Source organism: Danio aesculapii, chromosome 9, assembly GCF_903798145.1.
Source record: "Danio aesculapii chromosome 9, fDanAes4.1, whole genome shotgun sequence".
NCBI classification, from domain to species: Eukaryota; Metazoa; Chordata; class Actinopteri; order Cypriniformes; family Danionidae; genus Danio; species Danio aesculapii.
The window spans coordinates 6,051,099-6,075,218 of record NC_079443.1 but is presented as its reverse complement, the minus strand read 5'-3'; the positions used below and the strand labels follow the sequence as shown (position 1 = coordinate 6,075,218).

General features: G+C 39.5%; 1 protein-coding gene across 1 annotated transcript in view; it reads left to right on the top strand.

The window, feature by feature from the left end:
* The window catches only part of LOC130234877 (activin receptor type-1C), a 78,520-nt gene that overhangs the window by 52,344 nt on the left and 2,056 nt on the right, over positions 1-24,120 (top strand). Inside the window, exons 5-8 of the mRNA XM_056465202.1 lie at positions 2,943-3,110; positions 4,355-4,511; positions 15,360-15,484; positions 21,958-22,088. Coding sequence (XP_056321177.1) covers positions 2,943-3,110; positions 4,355-4,511; positions 15,360-15,484; positions 21,958-22,088 — 581 coding nt within the window. The remainder of the gene's footprint in view (positions 1-2,942; positions 3,111-4,354; positions 4,512-15,359; positions 15,485-21,957; positions 22,089-24,120) is intronic.

Genomic DNA, 24,120 nt, shown 5'->3' with positions numbered 1-24,120 from the left:
GACTGACAAAAATAATTGCACTCGCGGCTTTGCGCGAGCAAAGCAGGTGAATACCGAATGAGAGGATAATCACTCGCGCTAACAGCTGAGGTTTATAACGGGTGCGCGCTCTCGTTTCCTTTCGTGAAGCAACTGTGTCTAGAAACACAACTGATGCGATCGGGTCTCTTTCAGATAGACTAGACAAATGAACATGCACCCACAGTCTTGCTGCTTTCCAGAGTTGACTTATTGCAAGCAGCGCAAGTTGCTTTCACTTTGACCATTCTTTGAACAGATTATTTATGGGTCTAACATTATCCCTGTGTGTGATCATCCTTTCATAATCACACAGTGTGTTTTTCACCTGCTTTCTTTTGCGTTAATATGGTTTCAAGAGTTCCCACTTAGATATGCTTGGCGTATAAAGCAGGTTTGGCGTGCTGTCCTGGGAGAGAACCCTGAGCTTGGAGATATTTGAGCCCAGGGCTCCCGCCCGGTTGATAAGCATATCAGGAGATCCGAGATCAGGTAGGTCTCGAGAGCTCCCCCTTAAGAAAAGGGAGGAAAAGGAGGAGATTGGGGGGGGGGGGGGGGGGGGGGGTGGGGGATTCTTCCAAACGAAGACAGAACAGTAGGGAGAAAATGATCCATTTATAGTAAACTAGAATCACGCTGATTGGATTTATTACTGATTACAGATGAGTGGCCAGACGTGCTCAATCATATCACGTGCTCCTCTCGAAATTAGTCTATGAAACTTCACTTAATTATCATTTTTTTACAATAACATTGCTTAAATGGCAGATTAACTCCTCATTTATGTGTAGTTAACTGGTGATGGGACCTTTAGCCAGGACAGATTACTGTGCATATGTTTTCCCTACTGAAAAAAAAAACATCTTAAACCAGCCTAGGCTGGTTGGCTGGTTTTAGCTGGTTGACCAGCCTGGTTTTAGAGGGGTTTAAGTGGACATAGCTGGTTTGGGCTGGGCTCACAGTCTGGTCAGGCTGGTCAAGCTGGTTTTAGCTGGTCATCTGCCAGCCTGACCAGCTAAAACCAGGTTGGAAATGGCCAGAAACCAGCCTGGAAGTGGCCAAAACCCCTCTAAAACCATCCTGGTTGACCAGCTAAAACCAGCCAACCAGCCTAGGCTGATTTAGGCTGTTTTTTTCAGTAGGGTTGTTAAATAACAATTATAGTATACAGCTATATTTAGCTTGTTTTGACACATTTAAATTTGGGGCTAAGAAATAATTAATTGTTTATGTTTGGTGTGGTCAGAGATAAATTAGGTAAGGAATTTGTTTGCTGCTTTGGCTGTAGTAGAGGAGCTGCTGCTACACACCAAAGATGTAGGATTGAGCAGTTAGTGCCATGCAAGTGTAAATTAAATGTGTTGGTTATATTAGGCTTGCCGTTTTTACAGATATTATGTAAAATTTCATTCTTAAGCTTTGCTTGGAGGACTGTGTGTTTGTGTAGTTGCAGACTCAGTAACAGCTACTGATTCACAGCTAGCCATTCTCATCTGTCTGATGGGTTTCTTTGTGGAGAAATAGTGATGGTGTGAGAATGTCCTTTTGAAAGACTGCTGCGATTGCTATCAACCAATGATCTGGTGTCAGTTCTTTGTACGTGGATTACTCAATTAGCTGGATTTGATTATTGACAATTTGAGACGATTCAGAATCGTTTCGTTCTTCAAAACTCATCCAAGCGTTGTTGTCAAAGCAACAGTTCTGGCAGCTCAAACCTGCTCGAGAGCAGGCTTAATCATCTTGACATTGGAGTCTGACCTCAAACTGACGTTGGGTTCTGACGTCAACCCGATTTTCATATACAACCAAAATTCAAAGTTAGTCTGACGTTGGAGTTCACTGTCAATTTTACATCTGTGTGCCGTCCAGTGCCTGCTGGGTACATATAAAAATATGTATTTATAACTTAAAATTATTAAATATTTTAAATAAAAATTTCATTTTTAAAAAGTTTTAATTTAATAACCTAAAATGTCAAATTTGGTAGTATATGCAATAGATTTTTACAGTTATGTTGTTCAAACAAACAAACAAATATTGCTGTCATCTTATTGATCCATTAACAATTACAACATTCTTTAATCGTATAATCATAAATCGTTGAATCATAAAACTTTAGAAAGTTTTGGTTAACATTAGACTAAAAACAAAACCTTGAAATATTTTTAATTTTCATTCCTGTCAATGTTTACACTGCTTTGCCTTAATTTGTGTTGGCCATGCACTCAAAAATATAAATATATATTTTTTACTTGTTTAAAGTACTTAATTAAAATGAGCTGAAACAACGCAATTCTTGAAATTTCATTGGGACAACTACATTTTTTTATGTTCAATCAACTCAAATTTGTTAAAAGTGTTAAGTGAACTTAATCGATTTGTGTTGAGACAACATGAATGAATTGTGTGGAACCCTGCATTTTTTACAGCGTGTGCTTACCCCACCTTAAGGCTCGTACACAGCGGGACACTTTTCGTTTTGAACTTTGAATTTTGGTTGTATATGAAAATCGGGTTGACGTCAGAACCCAACGTCAGTTTGAGGTCAGACTCCAATGTCAAGATGATTACACAACCAAAGAAAAAGCTTCTACTGATTTTAGACTCTGACGTTGATGTTGGATTTTGGTAAGCCACAGCCTAAAACCAACCAAATAGCAACGCCAGCTGACGTCGGTATTAGAAGTCAGCTGACATCAGCGAATTGACGTTAAATTTTGTTCACCTGATGTCGCAACCAAACTAGAACTAAAGATCAACGTCATATGACATTGTGTGCCTGCTGGGTATGAAGCCAACCTAAATACACTGAGCACATGACTATGAATTTAATACATTGAAAATTCATATTTGGTATATTTAAAATCTCTTGGATGTTGTTTACATGTTTTTGTTTTAATGTGTCTATTTTCTGTCTTCAGATAATGGTTCGTGGACACAGCTGTGGCTGGTATCTGAGTATCACGAGCATGGATCACTCTTTGATTACCTGAACAGGTACACCGTATCAGTGGAGGGGATGATAGTTCTGGCACTATCCATTGCCAGCGGAATCGCCCACCTGCACATGGAGATTATTGGCACTCAAGGTGTTGATGATATGCTTTGTGAATATTCGAATGTAGAGGGGAAAAATATCAGTTTGATGTATTGTTTCTAGTTTCATTCAGAGGGAAAAATAAATAGGTAAATACAGTGGTGGCCAAAAGTGTTAGAACTAATAATAATAAAAATAAAAAAAAATAAAAAAATAAAAAATATATATATATTATATATATATATATATATATATATATATATATATATATATATATATATATATATATATATATATATATATATAGTTGAAGTCAGAATTATTAGCACCCCTTTGAACTTTCTTTATTTTTTTAAAAATTCCCAAATGATGTTTAACAGAGCAAGGAAATTTTCACAGTATGTCTGATAATATTTTTTCTTCTGGAGAAAGTCTTATTTGTTTTATTTCAGCTAGAATAAAAGCAGTTTTAAATTTTTTAAAAACCATTTTAAGGTCAAAATTATTAGCCCCTTTAAGCTATATATTTTTTTCAATAGTCTACAGAACAAACCAACGTTATACAATAGCCTAATTACCCTAACCTGCCCAATTAACCTAGTTAAGCCTTTAAATGCCATTTTAAGCTGTATAGAAGTGTCTTGAAAAATATCTAGTCAAATATTATTTACTGCCATCATGGCAAAGATAAAATAAATCAGAAATGATTATTAGAAATGAGTTATTAAAACTATTATGTTTAGAAATGTGTTGAAAAAAAATCTTCTCTCTGTTAAACAGAAATTGGGGAAAAAAATAAACAGGGGGGCTAATAATTCAGGGGGGCTAATAATTCTGACTTCAACTGTATAATTTATTCATTTATATTAATTATTTTGTCTCAAAAACATTGATTTTGTGCTCTAATCATAACAGATATCAAATAGTCTTGCTGTTTTTTTATTTATTTTAACTTTAATATATGGTATGTCCACTTTTTGCAGCAATTACAACACATTTCTCTGGCATAGTGTCAATAAATTTCGTGAGAAATTTCCCATTCTGCCAAAGACTTTGCTTTGAATTCTGTGAAGTAACATGATCGTATGACATTGACAGTGAAATAAGCCTAGCTTGTTTAAAGGAAAACAACCTAAATGTCCTCATACTGGCTCTGTTCTATCGTTTATAGAGGGTAATGATAACTTTGTACATATTGCATTTGTGTTATGGGTATTTAAATGGGTTTTCTAAAAGAAACTTGGAAAAGAATATTTGTGCATGCTGTAATTAAATGAGAATATTACTCATGAACAGGGAAGCCGGCCATTGCTCACAGAGACATAAAGTCAAAGAACATCCTGGTTAAGAAGAATGGAGCTGCTGTGATTGCTGATCTTGGTCTGGCTGTCAAACATGACTCCAACACCAACACCATTGACATCCCCATTAACCACAGAGTGGGAACCAAGAGGTTAGAGAATCATTTTCTTACATACAAATATTATGATTGAAGATATATAAACTATGAATTACTGTGTCATAGTCTTTGCTTACTTTAAGAATGAAGATTTTTGAAAAAGTTGTTAGGCTTCCCTGCTGAAAAAAACAGCTTAAACCAGCCTAAGCTGGTTGGCTGGTTTTAGCTGGTTGACCAGCCTGGTTTTAGAGGGTTTTTCACCATTTCCAGGCTGGTTTCCAGCCATTTTCAGCCTGGTCTTAGCTGGTCAGGCTGGAAAATGACCAGCTAAAACCAGCTAAAACCACCTTGACCAGCCTGGTTTAAGCTGGACATAGCTGGTTTTGGCTGGGCTCCCAGCCTGGTTAGGCTGGTCAAGCTGGTTTTAGCTGGTCATCTTCCAGCCTGACCAGCTAAGACCAGGCTGGAAATAGCTTTAAACCAGCCTGGAAATGGCCAAAACCCCTCTAAAACCAGGCTGGTCAACCAGCTAAAACCATCTAACCAGCCTAGGCTGGTTTAAGCTGTTTTTTTTTCAGCAGGGTTGGTATTTGTATGTGTGCTTTATAAGTTTGTATCGCTTTAAAGATGTAATAGAGTGTACTGATTCAATGTGTTATATTGGTCTATGACAGTGGTGCTCAACCCTGTTCCTGGAGATCGATTTTCCTGCAAAGTTCAGCTCCAATCCTGATCAAACAGACCTGAACCAATTATTAGGACCTGAACAGCACTTGATAATTACAGCCAGGTGTGTTTGATATGGGTTGCAACTGAAATCTGTTGGAAGGTCGATCTCCAGGAACAGGGTTGGTCACCCCTGGTCTATGATATCTTAGTAGTAGGTATGTAGCTTTCAGAAGTAGTTTATATACTCCTTTATAACCTCAGACATTAGCCCTAGAGTGAAAACATCAGTTTTGACCATGTTTGGAATGGTCCTGAATGTTTTCAGCTAAAGTGGTAGATTTATTTTAGCTAGAAGGAATGAGTCAATGAAATAAAATGAAGGTTTGAGGAAAAATAGTGGAAACAAATTACTTGACAAACAGGCCAGACAGAGGAGTATTTAAAATTATATTTTGTGGTTTTATTTTATATGAAAACAGGATGAAAAATATCAAAACTTTGAACAAATTTAAAATCTGTCTTTTCTGAATTTTGCATTTTTATGACACGTTGATGGTTGCATTACTGGAAGGCTTTACAGTGCCAGTCATGTTTTTCAAAATAGTTCCACGTAGCGTGTAATACAAGCTTAAATTGTTGTAATCTCATTAGGAAATGTGGCCAATCAGACTTGGCATCTCTGGCATGCATATTCACGATCCCATGTTTATAATAAGTCATTAGCCATGTTTTCATCCAAAGATGCAAAACTGGAAATTGCATATATCCTAGAGAATAGAGTCCAAGAGAATTAAATAATTACTCGCCAAATATCAAAAGAAAAATGAAAGTTGCTGTGTTTGGAGAAGGGCTTTTACAGTATATAATAATTTACTTGTGTCTTAGTGTCACGGATTGGTCAGGCTCTCACGATCCCCACTCACGAAGATCACCATCACCTGACTTCTAATGAGCACACAGCTGCATCACATTCACGAGCACCAGATAAAAGCACAGCACTCCAGTCGCTCATTGTCCGGGCTCGTCTCGACGAAAGCGGACAACTGAGCGACCACTCAGCGTAGTCATCCTCAGCTAAAACAAACGCTTTACTTACCTGTTCTCTTTGTATTCCTCCTAGTCTTCCTGGTCCACCCGAATCGTCCTGTCTTCCAGTCCTTCCAAGTCTGTGTCATCCTCTGTCAGCTGTATCTGGTGTGTGCTGTCCATCCTCGTGTATTCCTGTTACCCAGCCACGGAGGAAAAGACCCCAACATCATTCCTGATCCTCCTGGCTATCCTTCATGTGCTCCTTGTTGTCATTTAATAAACACCCTAACGTTTCCTTACCTCTGTCTCCTGTCCGCTTCATAACAGAAGCCCGGACCAATAACGACGACAACATGAGCACCCCCGATCACTTTCAAGAGCTGGTGGACCAGTTGAAGCGGATTCTACAGCCACCAGCTCCACTTTCCAACGCACCACCAGCACCGAGCACTTCCGCCTCCACAGTTTCTTCTTCGGCCCTTCCTTCCAGTCCCATGGCCCGACCAGCGCCCTACTCAGGCGGAGCGGGGGAGTGCAATGGTTTTCTGTTACAATGTTCCCTCATATTCGAAATGCAACCTTCTCTATATCCCACAGATAAGTCAAAGATCGCCTACATCGTATCACTACTCTCTGGGCCTGCACTTAAATGGGCTGAGACGATCTGGAACCAAGCCGGGCCGGTCATGAATTCCATCACTACCTTCACGGAGTATTTCAAAGAGGTGTTTGGACGTTCTGATGGGGAAGTAGCCGCTGGAGAGCAGCTGTATCATCTAAAGCAAGGTACTCTATCTACACAGGAATATGCTCTCCGGTTTCGCACTCTAGCAGCTGCAAGTGGATGGAATGAGAGATCGTTGTTGACCACGTACCGGCTCGGCTTGGAACCCACTCTCCGAATCCAGCTGGCCACATTAGATGATACTATGGGTCTGGAGAGATTCATCCAACATTCTCTCCGATGTTCCGATCGTCTCCGTTCCTATCAACAGGACACCATCACCCCCTCGTCTGCACTCCTCCAATCGCCTGAGTCAACAGCCTCTCCAGAACCAGAACCCATGATAATAGAGTCTGGAAGACTGACATCAGCGGAACGACAGAGGAGGCTGACCCGGGGTCTGTGTCTATACTGCGGTGTCAGTGGACACACCCGTATGGAGTGTCCCCTTCGTCCCATTCGGACTTCAGTGAGTGTATTCAGTACGAATATTGAACAATGTAAACCACTTACTACCACCGTACAAATAACTACTGCCTCTATTTCTCTCCTTGTCACAGCCCTCATCGACTCCGGGTCAGCAGGGAACTTCATCTCCCAATCCCTCTGTCGTCAACTCCACCTACGTACTGAGGCGTCCTCGCATATATACCAGATACAACCGATAACCCAGTGCACTCGATCTTCGACCCGTATCCATCGACAATGCGAAGACATCCTTCTTCAAGTGGGGTTGTTACATCAAGAGAGGATTCAATTTCTGGTTCTGGAGGGTGCAAATATGGACATCATTCTAGGGCGCCCGTGGCTGGTGAAGCACGATCCCATCATCTCTTGGGGCACAGGAGAGATAAAGAAATGGGGATCTGGATGTACACCTACCTGTTTTCCAAATCTCCCTCTTCAAGGTCGGAACCCCATTTCTTTGTTTACAACATCGGTCGAGAGTCCTCCTGAGAAGCAGTCTATCCACATTCCTAAGGAGTACAGCTCCTTTCATGATGTCTTCTGCCCCAAGAGAGCTTCCCAGCTACCGCCGCATCGGCCATGGGACTGCGCGATCGACCTAGTTCCAGATGCCCAGTTGCCAAGAGGTAGGATCTACCCGCTCTCGCTTCCAGAGAATCAGGCAATGGAAGATTACATAAGGGAGGCTCTGAGTCAGGGGTACATACGTCACTCAAAATCACCAGCCGCCTCAAGCTTCTTCTTTGTGGCCAAGAAGGACGGAGGGCTGCGTCCATGCATCGACTACAGGGTCCTAAATAACGGTACAGTAAAATACCGATATCCCCTTCCTCTGGTACCAGCCGCTTTGGAACAGCTCCGAGAAGCTAAAGTCTTCACTAAATTGGACCTCCGCAGCGCGTATAATCTGATAAGAATACGTGAGGGGGACCAATGGAAGACAGCATTCGTGACCCCTACTGGCCACTATGAATATGAGGTCATGCCTTACGGTCTGGTCAACGCCCCCTCCGTATTCCAAAACTTCATTCATGAAGTCCTCCGGGAGTTTCTTCACCACTTTGTAATAGTGTACATAGATGACATCCTCATTTACTCCCGGAGTGAGGCCGAACATCGCCAACACGTTGCGGAGGTCCTACACACATTGAGAGAACATCACCTCTACCTCAAAGCGGAGAAATGCTCATTCCACCAGAAGTCGATTCATTTCTTGGGATACATCATTGACCAAACCGGTATACGTATGGATGGGAAGAAAATTGAGGCTGTTCTATCCTGGTCAGAACCCACTTCCATTAAGGAGCTCCAGAGGTTTCTTGGGTTTGCTAACTTTTATAGACGGTTTATCAAGGACTACAGTAGGATTACATCACCTCTCACTAATCTCCTCAAGGGTAAACCCAAAGGACTGGAGTGGACCAAAGAAGCAGCCGCAGCCTTCCGCCTTCTTAAGAAGGAGTTCACAAGGGCCCCACTCCTGACTCATCCTGACCCAAATCTTCCTTTCGTGGTGGAAGTGGACGCATCCACCACCGGCGTCGGGGCAGTATTATCCCAACATCATGATACACCGCCCCGACTGCATCCCTGTGCCTATTTCTCTCGGAAGTTGAGCCCGGCGGAGCAGAATTACAGCATAGGAGACAGGGAGCTTCTAGCAATCAAGCTAGCCTTGGAGGAGTGGCGTCACTGGTTGGAGGGAGCCAAACATCCGTTCCAGGTGATCACAGATCACAAAAACCTCCAATATATCAAAGAGGCCAAGAGACTATGTCCACGTCAAGCCAGATGGTCACTTTTCTTCTCACGTTTTGATTTCTCCATTTCCTATCGTCCAGGACCCAAGAATCTAAGAGCAGACGCTCTCTCTCGTTTACACGAGCATCACGATCATGAAGAACTCCCAACGAAGATTCTTCCCGAACACATCTCCATTTGTCCGATCACCTGGAACGCTCCTCCAGTCGTTGCCACTCCGGAAGCCCCTGCTCCGCCGGGATGCCCTCCTCATCGGCAGTTCATACCACCTGAACACCGGGTAGATCTGATCCACTCCTTACATACCTCGCTAGGCACTGGACATCCAGGGATCAACAATACTCTCTCGCTAGTATCCCAACGATTCTGGTGGCCAAACATGGCAAGGGATGTGAGGCAATATGTTCAGGGCTGTAAGGACTGTGCCCAATCCAAGAGCCCACGTCATCTACCCGCTGGAAAGCTCCATCCCTTGCCGATTCCGAACCGTCCCTGGTCACACCTAGGAGTGGACTTTATCACTGACCTCCCCTCGTCAGAAGGTAATACCTGTATTCTAGTCATCGTAGATAGATTCTCAAAGTTTGTCAAACTAATCCCTCTGAAAGGTCTTCCCACAGCCTTTGAAACAGCCGACAATATCTTTAATCAAGTCTTCAGGTCATTTGGTATTCCAGAAGATATTGTGTCGGACAGAGGTCCACAGTTCATCTCACGTCTATGGAAAGCCTTCTTCAAGCTCCTAGGTGTGGCCGTCAGCCTCTCTTCTGGATATCATCCCCAAACCAACGGGCAGACAGAGAGGAAGATTCAGGAGGTGGGACGGTTCCTGAGGACCTTCTGCAGTGGTCACCAGAGCTCCTGGAGCCAGTATTTGGGCTGGGCAGAATATGCCCAAAATTCACTGCGGCAACCCTCCACCGGACTCACGCCATTCCAGTGCGTCCTGGGCTTCCAACCACCGCTCTTTCCCTGGGATGGCGAACCATCTGATGTCCCCGCAGTGGATCACTGGTTCCGGGAGAGCGAGAGAGTCTGGGACGAGGCTCATCAACATCTGCAGAGGGCAGTCCGTCGAAGCAAGGTAACCGCCGATAGAAGAAGGTCTGAAGAACCCAGATACACACCCGGACAAAAGGTGTGGCTATCCACCCGGGACATACGCATGCGACTGCCCTCTCGCAAGTTAAGTCCCCGATTTGTTGGTCCCTTCACCATCGTGGAACAGGTTAACCCCGTCACCTACAAACTACAATTACCCTCTCACTACCGTATTCACCCTACATTCCACGTATCACTCCTGAAACCCTATCACGATCCTGTTCTTCCCTCCACAGAGCCTGACCACGAAGAGGAACCCCCTCCTCCACTGCTCCTAGAAGAAGGAGCCGTCTACGCAGTGAAGGAGATCTTGCGTTCCCGACGTCGTGGTGGCCAGTTGGAGTACCTGGTGGACTGGGAAGGGTACGGCCCCGAAGAAAGGACATGGGTTCCCAGAGCTGATATTCTCGATCCTAGTCTCATGGTGGAGTTTCATGAGAGCCACCCTGAGTTCCCAGCGCCTAGAGGCAGAGGGAGACCACCACGGCGTCGGAGGTGTCGGCCCTCAGGAGCGGGCCCTGGGGAGGGGGGTACTGTCACGGATTGGTCAGGCTCTCACGATCCCCACTCACGAAGATCACCATCACCTGACTTCTAATGAGCACACAGCTGCATCACATTCACGAGCACCAGATAAAAGCACAGCACTCCAGTCGCTCATTGTCCGGGCTCGTCTCGACGAAAGCGGACAACTGAGCGACCACTCAGCGTAGTCATCCTCAGCTAAAACAAACGCTTTACTTACCTGTTCTCTTTGTATTCCTCCTAGTCTTCCTGGTCCACCCGAATCGTCCTGTCTTCCAGTCCTTCCAAGTCTGTGTCATCCTCTGTCAGCTGTATCTGGTGTGTGCTGTCCATCCTCGTGTATTCCTGTTACCCAGCCACGGAGGAAAAGACCCCAACATCATTCCTGATCCTCCTGGCTATCCTTCATGTGCTCCTTGTTGTCATTTAATAAACACCCTAACGTTTCCTTACCTCTGTCTCCTGTCCGCTTCATAACACTTAGAACACATAGACGTATCATATTATAGCCATATCCAGGGGCGTTGCTAGACATAAAGCTCTACTGGGGCACGCACCCCTTCCCCCATCTCCCCCACACTATATATATATATATATATATATATATATATATATATATATATATATATATATATATATATATAAAAAATACACTTTATATATATTTTGAAAATATTTATTATAAATAAAAGTTTTCTTATTATTATACAATTATTATTCTAAATAATGATATTCTAAATCTTAAATGTAAATGGAAAACATTGTTAAGACAACTGGAGTGACATGGTAAGATCATTTAAGAAATCTTTTGCATAAATATTAATTTAATTTGAATGAAATTCTATAGACAATTCAATAAAATACAAAAAAGATGTGTTATAGGATTATCTGTTGTCTTAGACTTGACACATGGCAGAGATTTAGGTTTATTAAGTCTTTACCTCCTTGACTCGTCATCCCTCCTTTTTGCTTCATACAAAAAAAAATCTATCAGGAGACACGCTTAGTAAGATCACCATCATATTGTTTTAAGCTTTTTCGACTTGCAAAACAAAAAAGGCTTTTACGCCTGTTTTACAACGCATGAGCAGCACGTAACAAGCAAGTAGCCTGCATTTTGGCGCGGATGTTAACTCCTGGGACTTGCACCTGCTTTTTGTTTACGCTGCTTTCACCAGCGTTGGTTCGGTTGCACATAGAGAATAACGTCTTTATTTCGGAATTACCACACTTAATAAATACACTTGCATATGAACTCGGCCAATCGTGTAATTTTGATGTCGTCATCAGAGCTCGTGCAGTCGCTCTGCAGATGCTGCACGGCCTAAATCAGTTGTCTGATCTCGGAGTTATGTTGCGGTACTTTGATGCCACATGTGACAGTCACATGGCGTCGGCGCACCATCGATCCGGCATGCTCCACTTTAAGACAGACTTCGATCGATCTGCACAGCGCTGCATGAAGTCAAACGCACCTACTCAAACTGACCATTCAACACGTGACCACATCGTAAAACCCCTAAAGTCCACACACCAGGCCCTGATCTAATCAGTATCTGCCTTTGGAATTTGAGTGAGCCTTCTTTGGTGGAAAAAAGACATATTTTGCCATATAAACAAATGCATATGATAATTTAGACTCTTACACATTATAACATTATTCCTCACCTGAAATTTTCAATTTTGACACAACAGGACAAGGTTCCTTAGGTAATTGTGTCTATGGGCTGTTATGTGTGTGTTGGTTGCAGGAGAATGCATTTATCAGCGCTCTTGCAAAGTGGAAACATCTAAATAACTCAATTAATAACGAAACTGGGCTTTCGTTATTGTGGTTGCACACTCAAGCAGAGTCAGAAAAAACGTTTTTTCACAAGGGAAACTTCACACAGTGAAACATCGCTCAGTTTCTGTTCGGTTGCAGGTGGAAGTTTAGTCAAGCACAGTATTTGCATCATGATTTTAGTGCATGGCCATACAGTCAGCATTCACTGAAAAATGTGTCTCGCGCAGTTCTCTCCTAACCACTTGAGAGATCTCTCCAGCTGTCTTAAAAAATGGTCAGGGTAAGAGGGATTCTCAGATTTAAGAAATTCCACAACTTTCATTTGTGCATGAGTTTGAAAGTAGGAGTACACTTCATGAATTCTCTGCACTTTAAGAAGCTTGATAGTCTCTTTCTGTCTGTCAGTTTGGCAGTGGTATAAAGTTGACCATGCTATATATGGTCAGACGTTTTGATCAATGAATGTATTGTGTAGGCATGGGTTTTCAAGGTATACCGCAGTTTGGAAAAGTCAAGGTTTTAAAACCGCCAAAATTGTCTGTAATACCATTCCTAAGGTATGTGTAATATTTTTTTTGTTTTTTTTTTTTTGTTTTGAACAGTATCTCCAGCAGAAAAAAAAAATATCCAAAAATGCCTATTTAAATTGTAAAGAAATCTGTTTTTGAAACAAATGAAGACAGCAGAAGTCAATAGCTACGTTTCCATCCACCTATTTTTATGCTCATTTTCAGAATCAGAATCAGAAAGAGCTTTATTGCCAGCTATGTTCACACATACGAGGAATTTGTTTTGGTGACAGAGCTTCTACAGTGCAACAGGATTACAGGGACAGGACAAAAAACAGATAATAAACATATTTAAAAAAAAAAATAGAAGTAGTGAGTGCAAATATACAGATTGACAAGTGTATGTACGTGTTTATTACTATATACAACGTTATATGTGCAGTTGTTATGTGCAAATTGGCATGTAAAGTGGGTTGTTAAATAAGTGTATATGTGTATAAAAGTGTATGGCAAGTAGTGATGTTGGTTTCGCAATTATTATCATTAAGTGTTCATGAGATGGATTGCCTGAGGGAAGAAACTGTTTCTGTGTCGGGCTGTTCTGGTGCGCAGTGCTCTGTAGCGTCGATCAGAAGGTAAAAGTTCAAAGAGGCAGTGTGCTGGGTGTGAGGAGTCCAGAGTGATTTTGGCAGCCCTTCTGCTCGCTCAGGATAAGTACAGTTCTTGGGGAGTAGGAAGGGTTGTACCAGTGATTCGCTCAGCAGTCCAAACTATTCGACGTAGTCTTTGGAGATCGTATTTAGTAGCTGAGCTAAACCACACAGTTATTGATGTGCAGATGACTGATTCAATGATGGAGGTGTAGAACTGTTTCAGCAGCTCCTTTGGGAGGTTAAACTTCCTCAGCTGACGAAGAAAGTACAGCCTCTGTTGAGCTTTTTTGACAATGGAGTCAATGCGAATGTCCCACTTCAGGTCCTGAGAGATGGTGGTGCCCAGGAACCTGAATGACTCCACTGCTGCCACAATGCTGTCCATGATGCTCAGTGGGGGGAGAGCAGGGGGGTTTCTCCTGAAGTCCACTATCATCTTCACTGTTTTGAGCGTGTTGAGCTCCAGGTTGTTGTGACTGCACCAGGTTATGCGCATAAAAAAACGATTGATGGAAACACCAAGATGCGCATCGATTTTGAAAATGCGCATAAAAAACGTACGCGCATAACTGAGTAGGTTAAACGTTTTATTCGATAAGAAAAGATGCGCATAAACTACGATGGAAACTCATTTACTAAACAAATTCCAGTATGGCCATTAAAAATATGATGTCATGTGATTTTGTTGTAAGAGATCATGTGTGTGAATGGACAAACTAGCAGGCCGAGCACACTGTAATACATCTGAAATGTTGTTTTGGTCATTCTAAAACCCCTTAACCATCTCAGTATAGCGTTATTATGTTATTAATGACCTCCAGAATCAAGAGCGTCTGTGCTCCGTGTCTCACGCCTTCAAACGTCACCGCGTGTTCACTGCGTGTCAGGATTGCCTTTTGAGGCACAAGTCATTTAATAAATGAAGAAAAGATTCACACAGCTTTTCTTATTGCAGCAAATTCCGTTTTTACTGTTGATATTTAGTGCTAGTTAGTCAGAAAGTGACGATTTTGTTCGTTTTGACTCGTTGGATGGAAACGCTGCTTTATTCGCACGTCTTTTATACGATAATCCAGTTTTGCGCATAATGTTAATTCACATTTATGGATGGAAACATAGCTACTGATTTGTTTGACATGTTTACTGTTCCAAAATATTACACATTTAAAAAAAAAAATATATATATATATATTGTTTTCAAATGGGAAAAAAGTTTGAGTTTTTTTACCCAGACATTTAAAAAGAATGTATTTTAGAGCAGTGATCACTATACCGTGATACCGGGAAATTTTTATCCAAGGTTATCATACCGTCGGAATCTTATACCGGCCCCTTGCCTAGTAATGTGTATCCACTTTTGTCTAACATTACATACAGAAAGCAAAATACAGACATACAGGCAAAAAGAGAACTGCTTGGATTTGGATTTGCAGGCAGATGCTGCAATGTAAGCAGTAAATATTTTTTTAGTATAATGTTCTGTGCTACAATGATTGAAGATATGTTGATGGATAAAGAGGCTCTATCACTGAGTATATGTGTCTGTTTTTAAGTTCCACTTTCTGTCTATAAATAAGACATGTGTTTTTTATTTGCTTTCAGGTGTGGGGGATGTTGATGGAGGTTAATGTGTTTAAATTGGGTACATTGCACTAATGCGAGTGTTTGTTTCCCCAGGTATATGGCTCCTGAGATCCTGGACGATTCCATAAACATGAGCAGCTTTGAGTCATTTAAGCGTGCTGATATCTACTCACTAAGCTTGGTATTCTGGGAACTTGCTCGCAGATGTTCCATTCAAGGTGCATTGTTGCATTCTAGTTAAAAGCAGAGTAATCAGGGGCTTTATTTAAAAAAACAAAAACAGGTCCTGAAAGAAATGATGCGTTCAGAAACAGAGCAGTTTGGTGACACCTGACAGCAGATGGACTTAAACCGAATCCTAATCATAGATCCCTGTTACCAAAAACATATAATATGAGCCCTAATCATGAGTATTGTGCATGTTCAATATATGAAACATTGGAAATACTTTAATTGAATATAACTTCTATTTTCTAGTTATCTCACTGTACACAATTGATGGTTTTTTGCTAAGTTAAACTTTAACATTTTAAACATTTGACCAAACTTAACAATAACACTTGAGGACTATTCTACAATTGCAGACACATTCTGAGTGAATTGAAATCGTAGTGTTTTAATTCAGGAACCACCTTTTTTTTAAAGTTAAAAAACCCAAAAAGTTAAGGTAACTCAAACCGTTCGAGGAAACTTATTGCAACAAACCATTTAAGTTCAAAATATAACCCTAATGAATACTGTGAACTTAATCCATTTGAGTAAACGAAGCAATTTGAGCACAGTAAAACCCAAAAAATTAAGAGAACTCAAGCCAACTGAGTACTGTAAAACCCAATAAGTTAAGGCAACTCAATACTACCTAAACTACCTACAATAAACTCAACCACCGTTTGAGTTAAAAAACTAATCTATAGGAGTACTGTGAACTTACTCCATTTAAGTTGAAGGAATGAGGTATTTAAAGAGCCCCTATTATACATTACAAATGGTCATATTTTGGTTTTAAGGGTCTCCAACAACAATCTGATAAGCATGCAAGGTCAAAACACACTTTCATGGTCTTATAATCTGCATTTATTTTTACCTAATTATCCCAGCGACTCCCATATGATTCGTTCAGCGATTCATTTGTTCCCAAACCCGAAGCTAATCTGTGCTGATTGGACCAATGACAGTCTGTTGTGATTGGTCGACAGCGTGAGACAGAGTGAAATGGCCACCATGGCTAATCAGCAATATTCAAGTAGTCAGAGAGTGTGTGTGAGCATACAGATGTTACTACTTCAATGTGTTCCTTATGGCGCCATTCATACCGCGGCGACAGCGGTACTTGGTGCGCCAGCAGCTTTTGACCGCTGGGTGGCAGTTTAACCACAGATATTCAGCTTTGCCTTTCCACAACACTAAACAGACTTTTCTGTGCATACCTTATGTGATCAGATGTGTTCAATTAAAATATCATTTTGATTTAGTTTTCTTAGTAATAAACATGATCTTATGCTCGCTCAGCGCGCTTCAAGTTTTGCCGTTGTGTGTTGTGTGCTCGAGCGGAAAAGCGTGTTACTTCTGTTTCATTGTTCAGTCAAATGAAAGCACTTCTGTTGAGGTGACAGCGGGGTTTGGGTTGTCAATGTGGGTATTGCAAACTTTTAAAGATGGAGGAGAGTACTTGTGGTCGCTGTTTCAAGTTATCCAGAGTTGTATTTATAGATCTTAAATATTACAATATTATTAAAATTACAATTATAACATCGACAGCAACTCGACTCGCGCACACCAGCTGATTCAGTCGTTTTCTAGTGACATACAAAAGAGTGCAGGGCTTCTTTTTTTGTCAACCATAAAAGGCAGAAAAATAAGTGTTAAATGGACAAACACGTCGAACCTCCAGAGCTGCGGTCATGTCACCCAGCCCATGAAATGCGGAGCCAGCTCCGGTGTCATCTACTGAACGCAAATGCCCAGCTAGTCCAGCCAGGTATGGCAGAGAGGCCTTTTCAAAAATGGCCAAATACAAAAGAGAAACTGATAAATAGTAGACGTTGATGAGAAATGGAGCAGCATATTTGGTAGTTGAGAACGCGCCGCTCCGCGATGTAGAGCTGGTTTCCGAGAAATGCAGGCGGCGGAGCAAGATACCCTCTTTGCCACGGTTGCGAAAAAGTATCTGCATGCGCTACAGGCACACCGTCTCAGTGCTGCTGGAAACATTGTAATCTCAAATAAGTCTCCGCTTAAACCGAACAAAGTCAACATGTTAGTTTTTCTGGCAAAGAATTTAAAATGTGAATAGAAAACAAAAGGCGGAGAGACGCAGTTTTTTTTCAACATCTGACTTATGTTGTTACAAGCCTAGGCTAATATTTTTGTTCTTCGTTACTATTTATATTATTATTGATTAGTATTTGTGAAGTTTCTAAAATGTAACGTTTACTGTTTCAAGCAGTTAAAGTTATTTCTATTTAACTAGCCTACATTATTATAGGCTGTATTGTGTTGTTTTATCAACGAAAGTTAAACAACAAACATGTTCGTTTGTACGGATATTTAGCATAATACTTTGGTCTTTTTTGATTTCTTATTGTTTTACATGAAATGTAAATTAAATTAGGTAGGCTACTTGGGTACAGGGGCGTAATTTGTTGGTAGTATACCGAGGAATGCTTAGACAGTGAATATTGTCATCATTATTTAAAAAAATTATAAATAAATAAATAAATAAATAAATAAAACACCTTACGGAAAGGATGAAATAAAGGAAAAGCATGCTCTTAATCATTCTTCATAATCTGATTCGGAGCTATACATGCAATAAACTTATATTGCGCCGACAAGAACAAGCTCTAAAAGGTAAAGTCTAAAGCCAGAGGAGTTATTGATATTAATGTTAGTTGTTAATATGACCGTAAACACTGCGTTGTATAATTAACGCTGTCACTGTGTCGTGTCTGCGATTTTTTTTTCTCGTTGAAATATTCGCAGAGATTCAGCAGTTTTTTTTCTGACGCGTTTGCCAGTCAGTGAAAAAAAAGTAACCGTGGCCCTGTTTGCAGGCATTAATATTCGTTTTTTCGTCAATCTGATGCAACTTTTATTATTTATACAGGACGTTAAAATGCAATTAAAAGTTTCAAATCAATTAAACTCAATTTATAGAAAGGCTAGCCTATTTTATGCATTAAATATAACTAATTTCCTTTATTTCTGATTAGACCATGCATTTTAGACTATTTTACAATTGTAATATGTGCATATGCTTTTTTTAAATAACATTCGTTTAACAAATATTTTAGCACATCGAAAGTAATTAAGTGACCTGTTTTTTTTTTATTAAAACCTTTATGCAAAAGGATCAGAGGATAAATTATCGTAGGATAAACGTATATGGAAAAACACCAATTGACGGGCTCTGCTTTCGGTTTTAAAAGAATCAAGCAGCTTTAAAAAAATATAATTTGCTGAAGAGAAATGACAGGAAAAAAAGAAAGAAAAAGATTAAATATATAGTGACTGTTAAAAGAACATTTCTCTTTAATATATTCTTTCGACTCCGAAACATCAGCTAAGATTATGATGAATGACGGAGTTTCTCTATTGCCTGCTTCAGCAGTGCCTCCCGGTCCTGCAGGTTATGAACGAGGAGGCGGAGAGAATGCGCTGTTTAGTTTCGGCTTGATATATTTAAATAAATAAAATATTTAAATAAATACTTACACCGAACTGCTTTATAGCTCAAAAAGTTAAACTAAAATGCACAACTCTTGTTGGTTGCACCCGCGGGATGCACAATGAAACGCGGCATTATTTTAATTCTATATTCGTGAAGAATGAGCCATGAGATTGAGATTTTTGAAGGTGCTCTTTAGCGGCGAAGTTCCTGGCAGAGTAGCGAGTGAAAAAATGTGCATAAAGAAATTGGACAAGAGGAATAACATTTTAAATTATATAACAAGCATCTTATTCTTTCTAATCCTCGCCCAGTTTTAATACAAGTTGTGTTTTTTTAATATTTGTGGCTGGGAAGTTTATTAAGAATATATTTATAATTATATATAATGAAATAAATACATAATTATATATATATATATATATATATATATATATATATATATATAGAGAGAGAGAGAGAGAGAGAGAGAGAGAGAGAGAGAGAGAGAGAGAGAGAGAGAGAGAGCAAAAAATATTTTTTATTATACTTTTAGTGATCTGCTTAAGGTAGGTCAATTTATTTTTTTTGCTTTTGATGAAGCAGCATTCAACTTAAGCTCTTTAGACCATGCCCCTGACCGTTTCTCAGTGTTTCGCCGCAATATCTTTAAATAAATTATTTATTTAGGCATATTTTCATTATTCGTTTATTATTATGTACAATAATTCAGACATAAAATAAGATAGTAAAATATAATCAACAACGAAAATGTAAATAAAAACATAAATGAAAAAGTCTTGTCTTAGTCCTATCAAAACGGCAAACACTAAAAGCAGGCTAAAAGACTGCTTTATTTATTTATTTAAGACTACTTATTGTACTGAATGTTTGTGCTTTCATGTTAGTTGTCTTTTATTTCTTCAATTCCAAAACGAGTCCTCTTTGCACTTAAAAAGTTTATAATAAAGTGTGTTAACAAATTTTAAATGATTAATTAAGGACTTATAATACTTTGACCTATTGTTTAATATCATTTACAAGCACAGTAGCATATTTAAAGCTGCTGTAAAGGCTATTTCTTTCCGTTCGCATCCCGTCCCTTTGCGCCCCCTGGCGGCTTTTTCACAAACTGCGGTCTTACACTAAAAACAGAGCAGCAATTATTTCAAACGGCGGCGGTATAAGCCACGGCGGTAATAGCCACTTTGAACTCTCACCTACTGTACCTGCCAACACTCCTGTTTTTTCAGACCCATCTCCCCCATCTCCCGATTGTGAATTAATCATATGAACATTTGATTTTTACTGTTATTATATCACAATAATATTACTGAAATTAATTTAAAAGTTGAATAAATATAAATTTACACACATTTACATTCAGTGTGAGCCTAGTTATGTGTTCAAATAAAGGCTAATGATTATTATACATTTAGAGTTGTATTTTATGGGTTTAACATATCTAAAAACACAAACAGCAATTAATCTCAACCTCCACATCAACAGATGATTTTTATGATGATGTTTATTGCCATCCTTTTATGTATTATAGAAGTACCGGATCGGGTATCGGCAGAAACTCTAAATTAAATGACTCTGACTCTAGAGCAAAAAACCTGATCGGGACTTCCCTACATTTAAACCATAAGCATAAAACATCTTCACTTATTAGGGTCACAAAGAGGGAGCCAAAAAAATAAATATATATATATATATATATATATATATATATATATATATATATATATATATATATATATATATATATATATATATATACACGTACATACATACATGCATGCACAGGTTATCCAAATCTGACCAATCAGATGGAGCCTTTACTATAATCATGTCCGTCTCTACAGTAGGTGCAGTCATGTGAACCTAGAACTGAGCATAAATATTAATGCTGGGAGACAAAAGTGGAAAATGAGAACAGCTCATAAGAATTATTTACCACAGAGGTTTACGTTCATCTGTGGTGTTTTAAAGCCTTCATTTTTTTGTTTGTTTGTTTTATTTTAGTTTCGTTTCATGATTTAATTAGCTCAGAAAAAAAATATCCATTACCTGTTTATTTTAGTATGATCAATACACAAATTAAAAAGTGAATTGCTGATAAATGTTTTTTTAAGTTTCTCTCTCTCTCTCTCTCACTCTCTCTCTCTCTCTCTCTCTCTCTCTCTCTCTCTTTCTCTCTCTCTCTCTCTCTCTCTCTCTCTCTCTCTCTCTCTCTCTCTCTCTCTCTCTCTCTCTCTCTCTCTCTCTCTCTCTCTCTCTCTCTCTCTCTCTCTCTCTCTCTATATATATATATATATATATATATATAGTTAGCCCCCCCTGAATTATTAGTTCCCTGTTTATTTTTTTCCCCAATTTCTGTTTAACTGAGAGATTTTTTCAACACATTTCTAAACATAATAGTTTTAATAACTCATTTCTAATAACTGATTTATTTTATCTTTGCCATGATGACAGTATATAATATTTGACTAGATATTTTTCAAGACACTTCTATACAGCTTAAAGTGACATTAAAAGGCTTAACTAATTAGGTGAACTAGGCAGATCAGGGTAATTAGGCAAGTAATTGTATAACGATGGTTGATTCTGTAGACTATTGAAAAATATATAGCTTAAAGGGGCTAATAATTTTGACCTTAAAATGTTTTTAAAAAAATTAAAAACTGCTTTTATTCTAGCAGAAATAAAACAAATAAGACTTTCTCCAGAAGAAAAAATATTATCAGACATACTGTGAAATTTTCCTTGCTCTGTTAAACACCATTTTGGAAATATTTTAAAAAGAAAAAAAATTGAAAGGGGGGCTAATAATTCTGACTTCAGCTGTATATATATTGTTTGTTTTATTGTAAAAAATATTAAGACAACACCCAACAACATCACATATTTTCTCAGTATTTTGCAGCCTTACTCTAAATGTTACACATCCACGTCCAAACTTTTTGTTTTTCAATACTAGTAAATAAAGTGCATTTACATCTAGTAAATATAGAATAATACATTCTTTGTGTTCTGCAGGGATTCATGAAGATTTCCAGCTGCCTTATTATGACCAGGTGCAATCCGACCCATCATTAGATGATATGAGGAGAGTGGTGTGTGAACAGAAACTCCGACCCAACATTCCCAATCAGTGGCAGAGCTGTGAGGTTTGTGTATAATCTACTATGCATGTGACTTTTTTTTTTTGTATAATTATTTTTAAGGGTTTTCACATTTAGTGGGATAGGACAGTGGAGATATTACAGACAGGAAAGTATGGGGAGCAGAGATAGGGGAAGGATTGGCAAAGGACCTCAAGCCGGGAATCGAACTTAGGTCGCCGTGAGCACCTTGGTGTTACATGTCGACGCACTAACCACTAGGCTATTAGCGCCGACGTGTGACTTTTTCAGTATACGCTGAAATGAGGAGTCAATATTGAGCAGTTAATATGGATTCAGTGCTCTTTTTGAAAGTTGATATAACCTAGCTATGTTCATTACAATTATAAAACATTCCAAAGAACTTACAGACAGTACTGTTGCAGTGGTTGGATCAGATAGTAATAGTAATTTTCTAAGGTTATCATCCATCACCAGTACAGTCATCTTAGCATGCAAATTTTCCCAGATTCTCTTACCTGCCCTCACCTGTACTTCAACAGTAACATTTATGCTCAACTGAACTGAATCAGTTTTAATTAAACTGGAACTACACAAGCAAATCACTACTTTCCTGCCTACCTGATTTACTGGACTGTTCCATAATCTGAACTATTGTTGTACTGCTGCAGTATGACTATTCCCACCTGACCTATAGAGCTGCTGTACCCTTTCACATACAATGGCCGTCCGATCAAGGGGAATTCTGGGAATTCTGTCCTCCACTATAATTTGTTAATACCAATTTTCCGGGGGGGTTAAAATAAGCCCCTATTTACCCAGATGTCTTAGGATGCTAACATCTGCTCATTAGAATAATATCCTCTTTGCTCTTACTAAGGCAATAACCATAACACTACAGCTCCACCCAGACTTCACTTAAGTCTCTGAGGCTGCATTTACACTGCAGATCTTGACGGTCAATTGTGACTGTATCCGATTTTTTTGATGACCTGCGTACATCATCTTTTAAAAGTGACTCGTATCCGATCGTCTGCATTTACACAGCACACGGCAAAGGCGCAATGACCAGGAAAAAAAAGAACGGGCGCTGACTAACAGCTGATAATTAAAGAGTGTTCTTTTCTCTATTCCTGTATGTAATCTGTTCACAGCTTTTGACAAGCTGTTTTACTATAGTTTGTGACAGAAAGGTTCTCATTTGTCCATCTTCTTTTGATATATAGGCTTTTTTTTAAACCTTTAGGCATCTTAATGTAATGTCCATGGCGTGATTTATGCACGTGATGTATACACTAGTTTTATATTAGTTTATATTGGTTACGTGGTGGACGTTGCGCTCTCTCGCTCTCGTTAACATGCTTAAATACCTGTGCGTTATGACAATATGAAAGCTGTTTAAGTCCTCGTGTATGAGATTTAATGTTTGGGACTCTGCTGAAGTCTGTTCTGAAAAGAAAGTGTCAAGCTTGACGTCATTCGCTATGGTTTTTAATGACTCGCATTGAAAAGTGAAAATCTGATCTACCTGCTTACACTGCAGACACGAGGGCACAGATCCGATTCATATCGGATAAATTTCCACATGTGAACAAGGCCTGAATCTGATTTGAATAAATCAGAATCCATGCGTTTCTGCTTACGCGTACATGGGCCATATCTGATCAGTGCCACATGGGGGGAAAAAAATGAGTCACTTGAACAGTGCAGTGTAATTGCGGCCTAATTCAACCATTGAGACTGCTCCTCTCTATTCACCGAGCCAGCTTTAAAGTCTGTTTCACCCAATGAGTCAGACTGTTATGGTGACAGTTCTCCATTACAGCCAAGAGAGCAGAAACCCTCTCCTGTCAATAAGTGCACTTTATGTCAAGTCATGTTTATTGCTTTTACAATGTAGATTGTGTCAAAGCAGCTTAAAATAGATGAAGAAAATATAATAAAAGCCATAACATTTCAGATCGTGAAAACATTCCAGCAAATCAGACAGGCAGGAGAGTTGTGGTAGTATGCTGGGGTAAATCTAGTTTTAAAACAGAATGATTTAGTTAAATTTATTACAAATGTCACAGTTGAC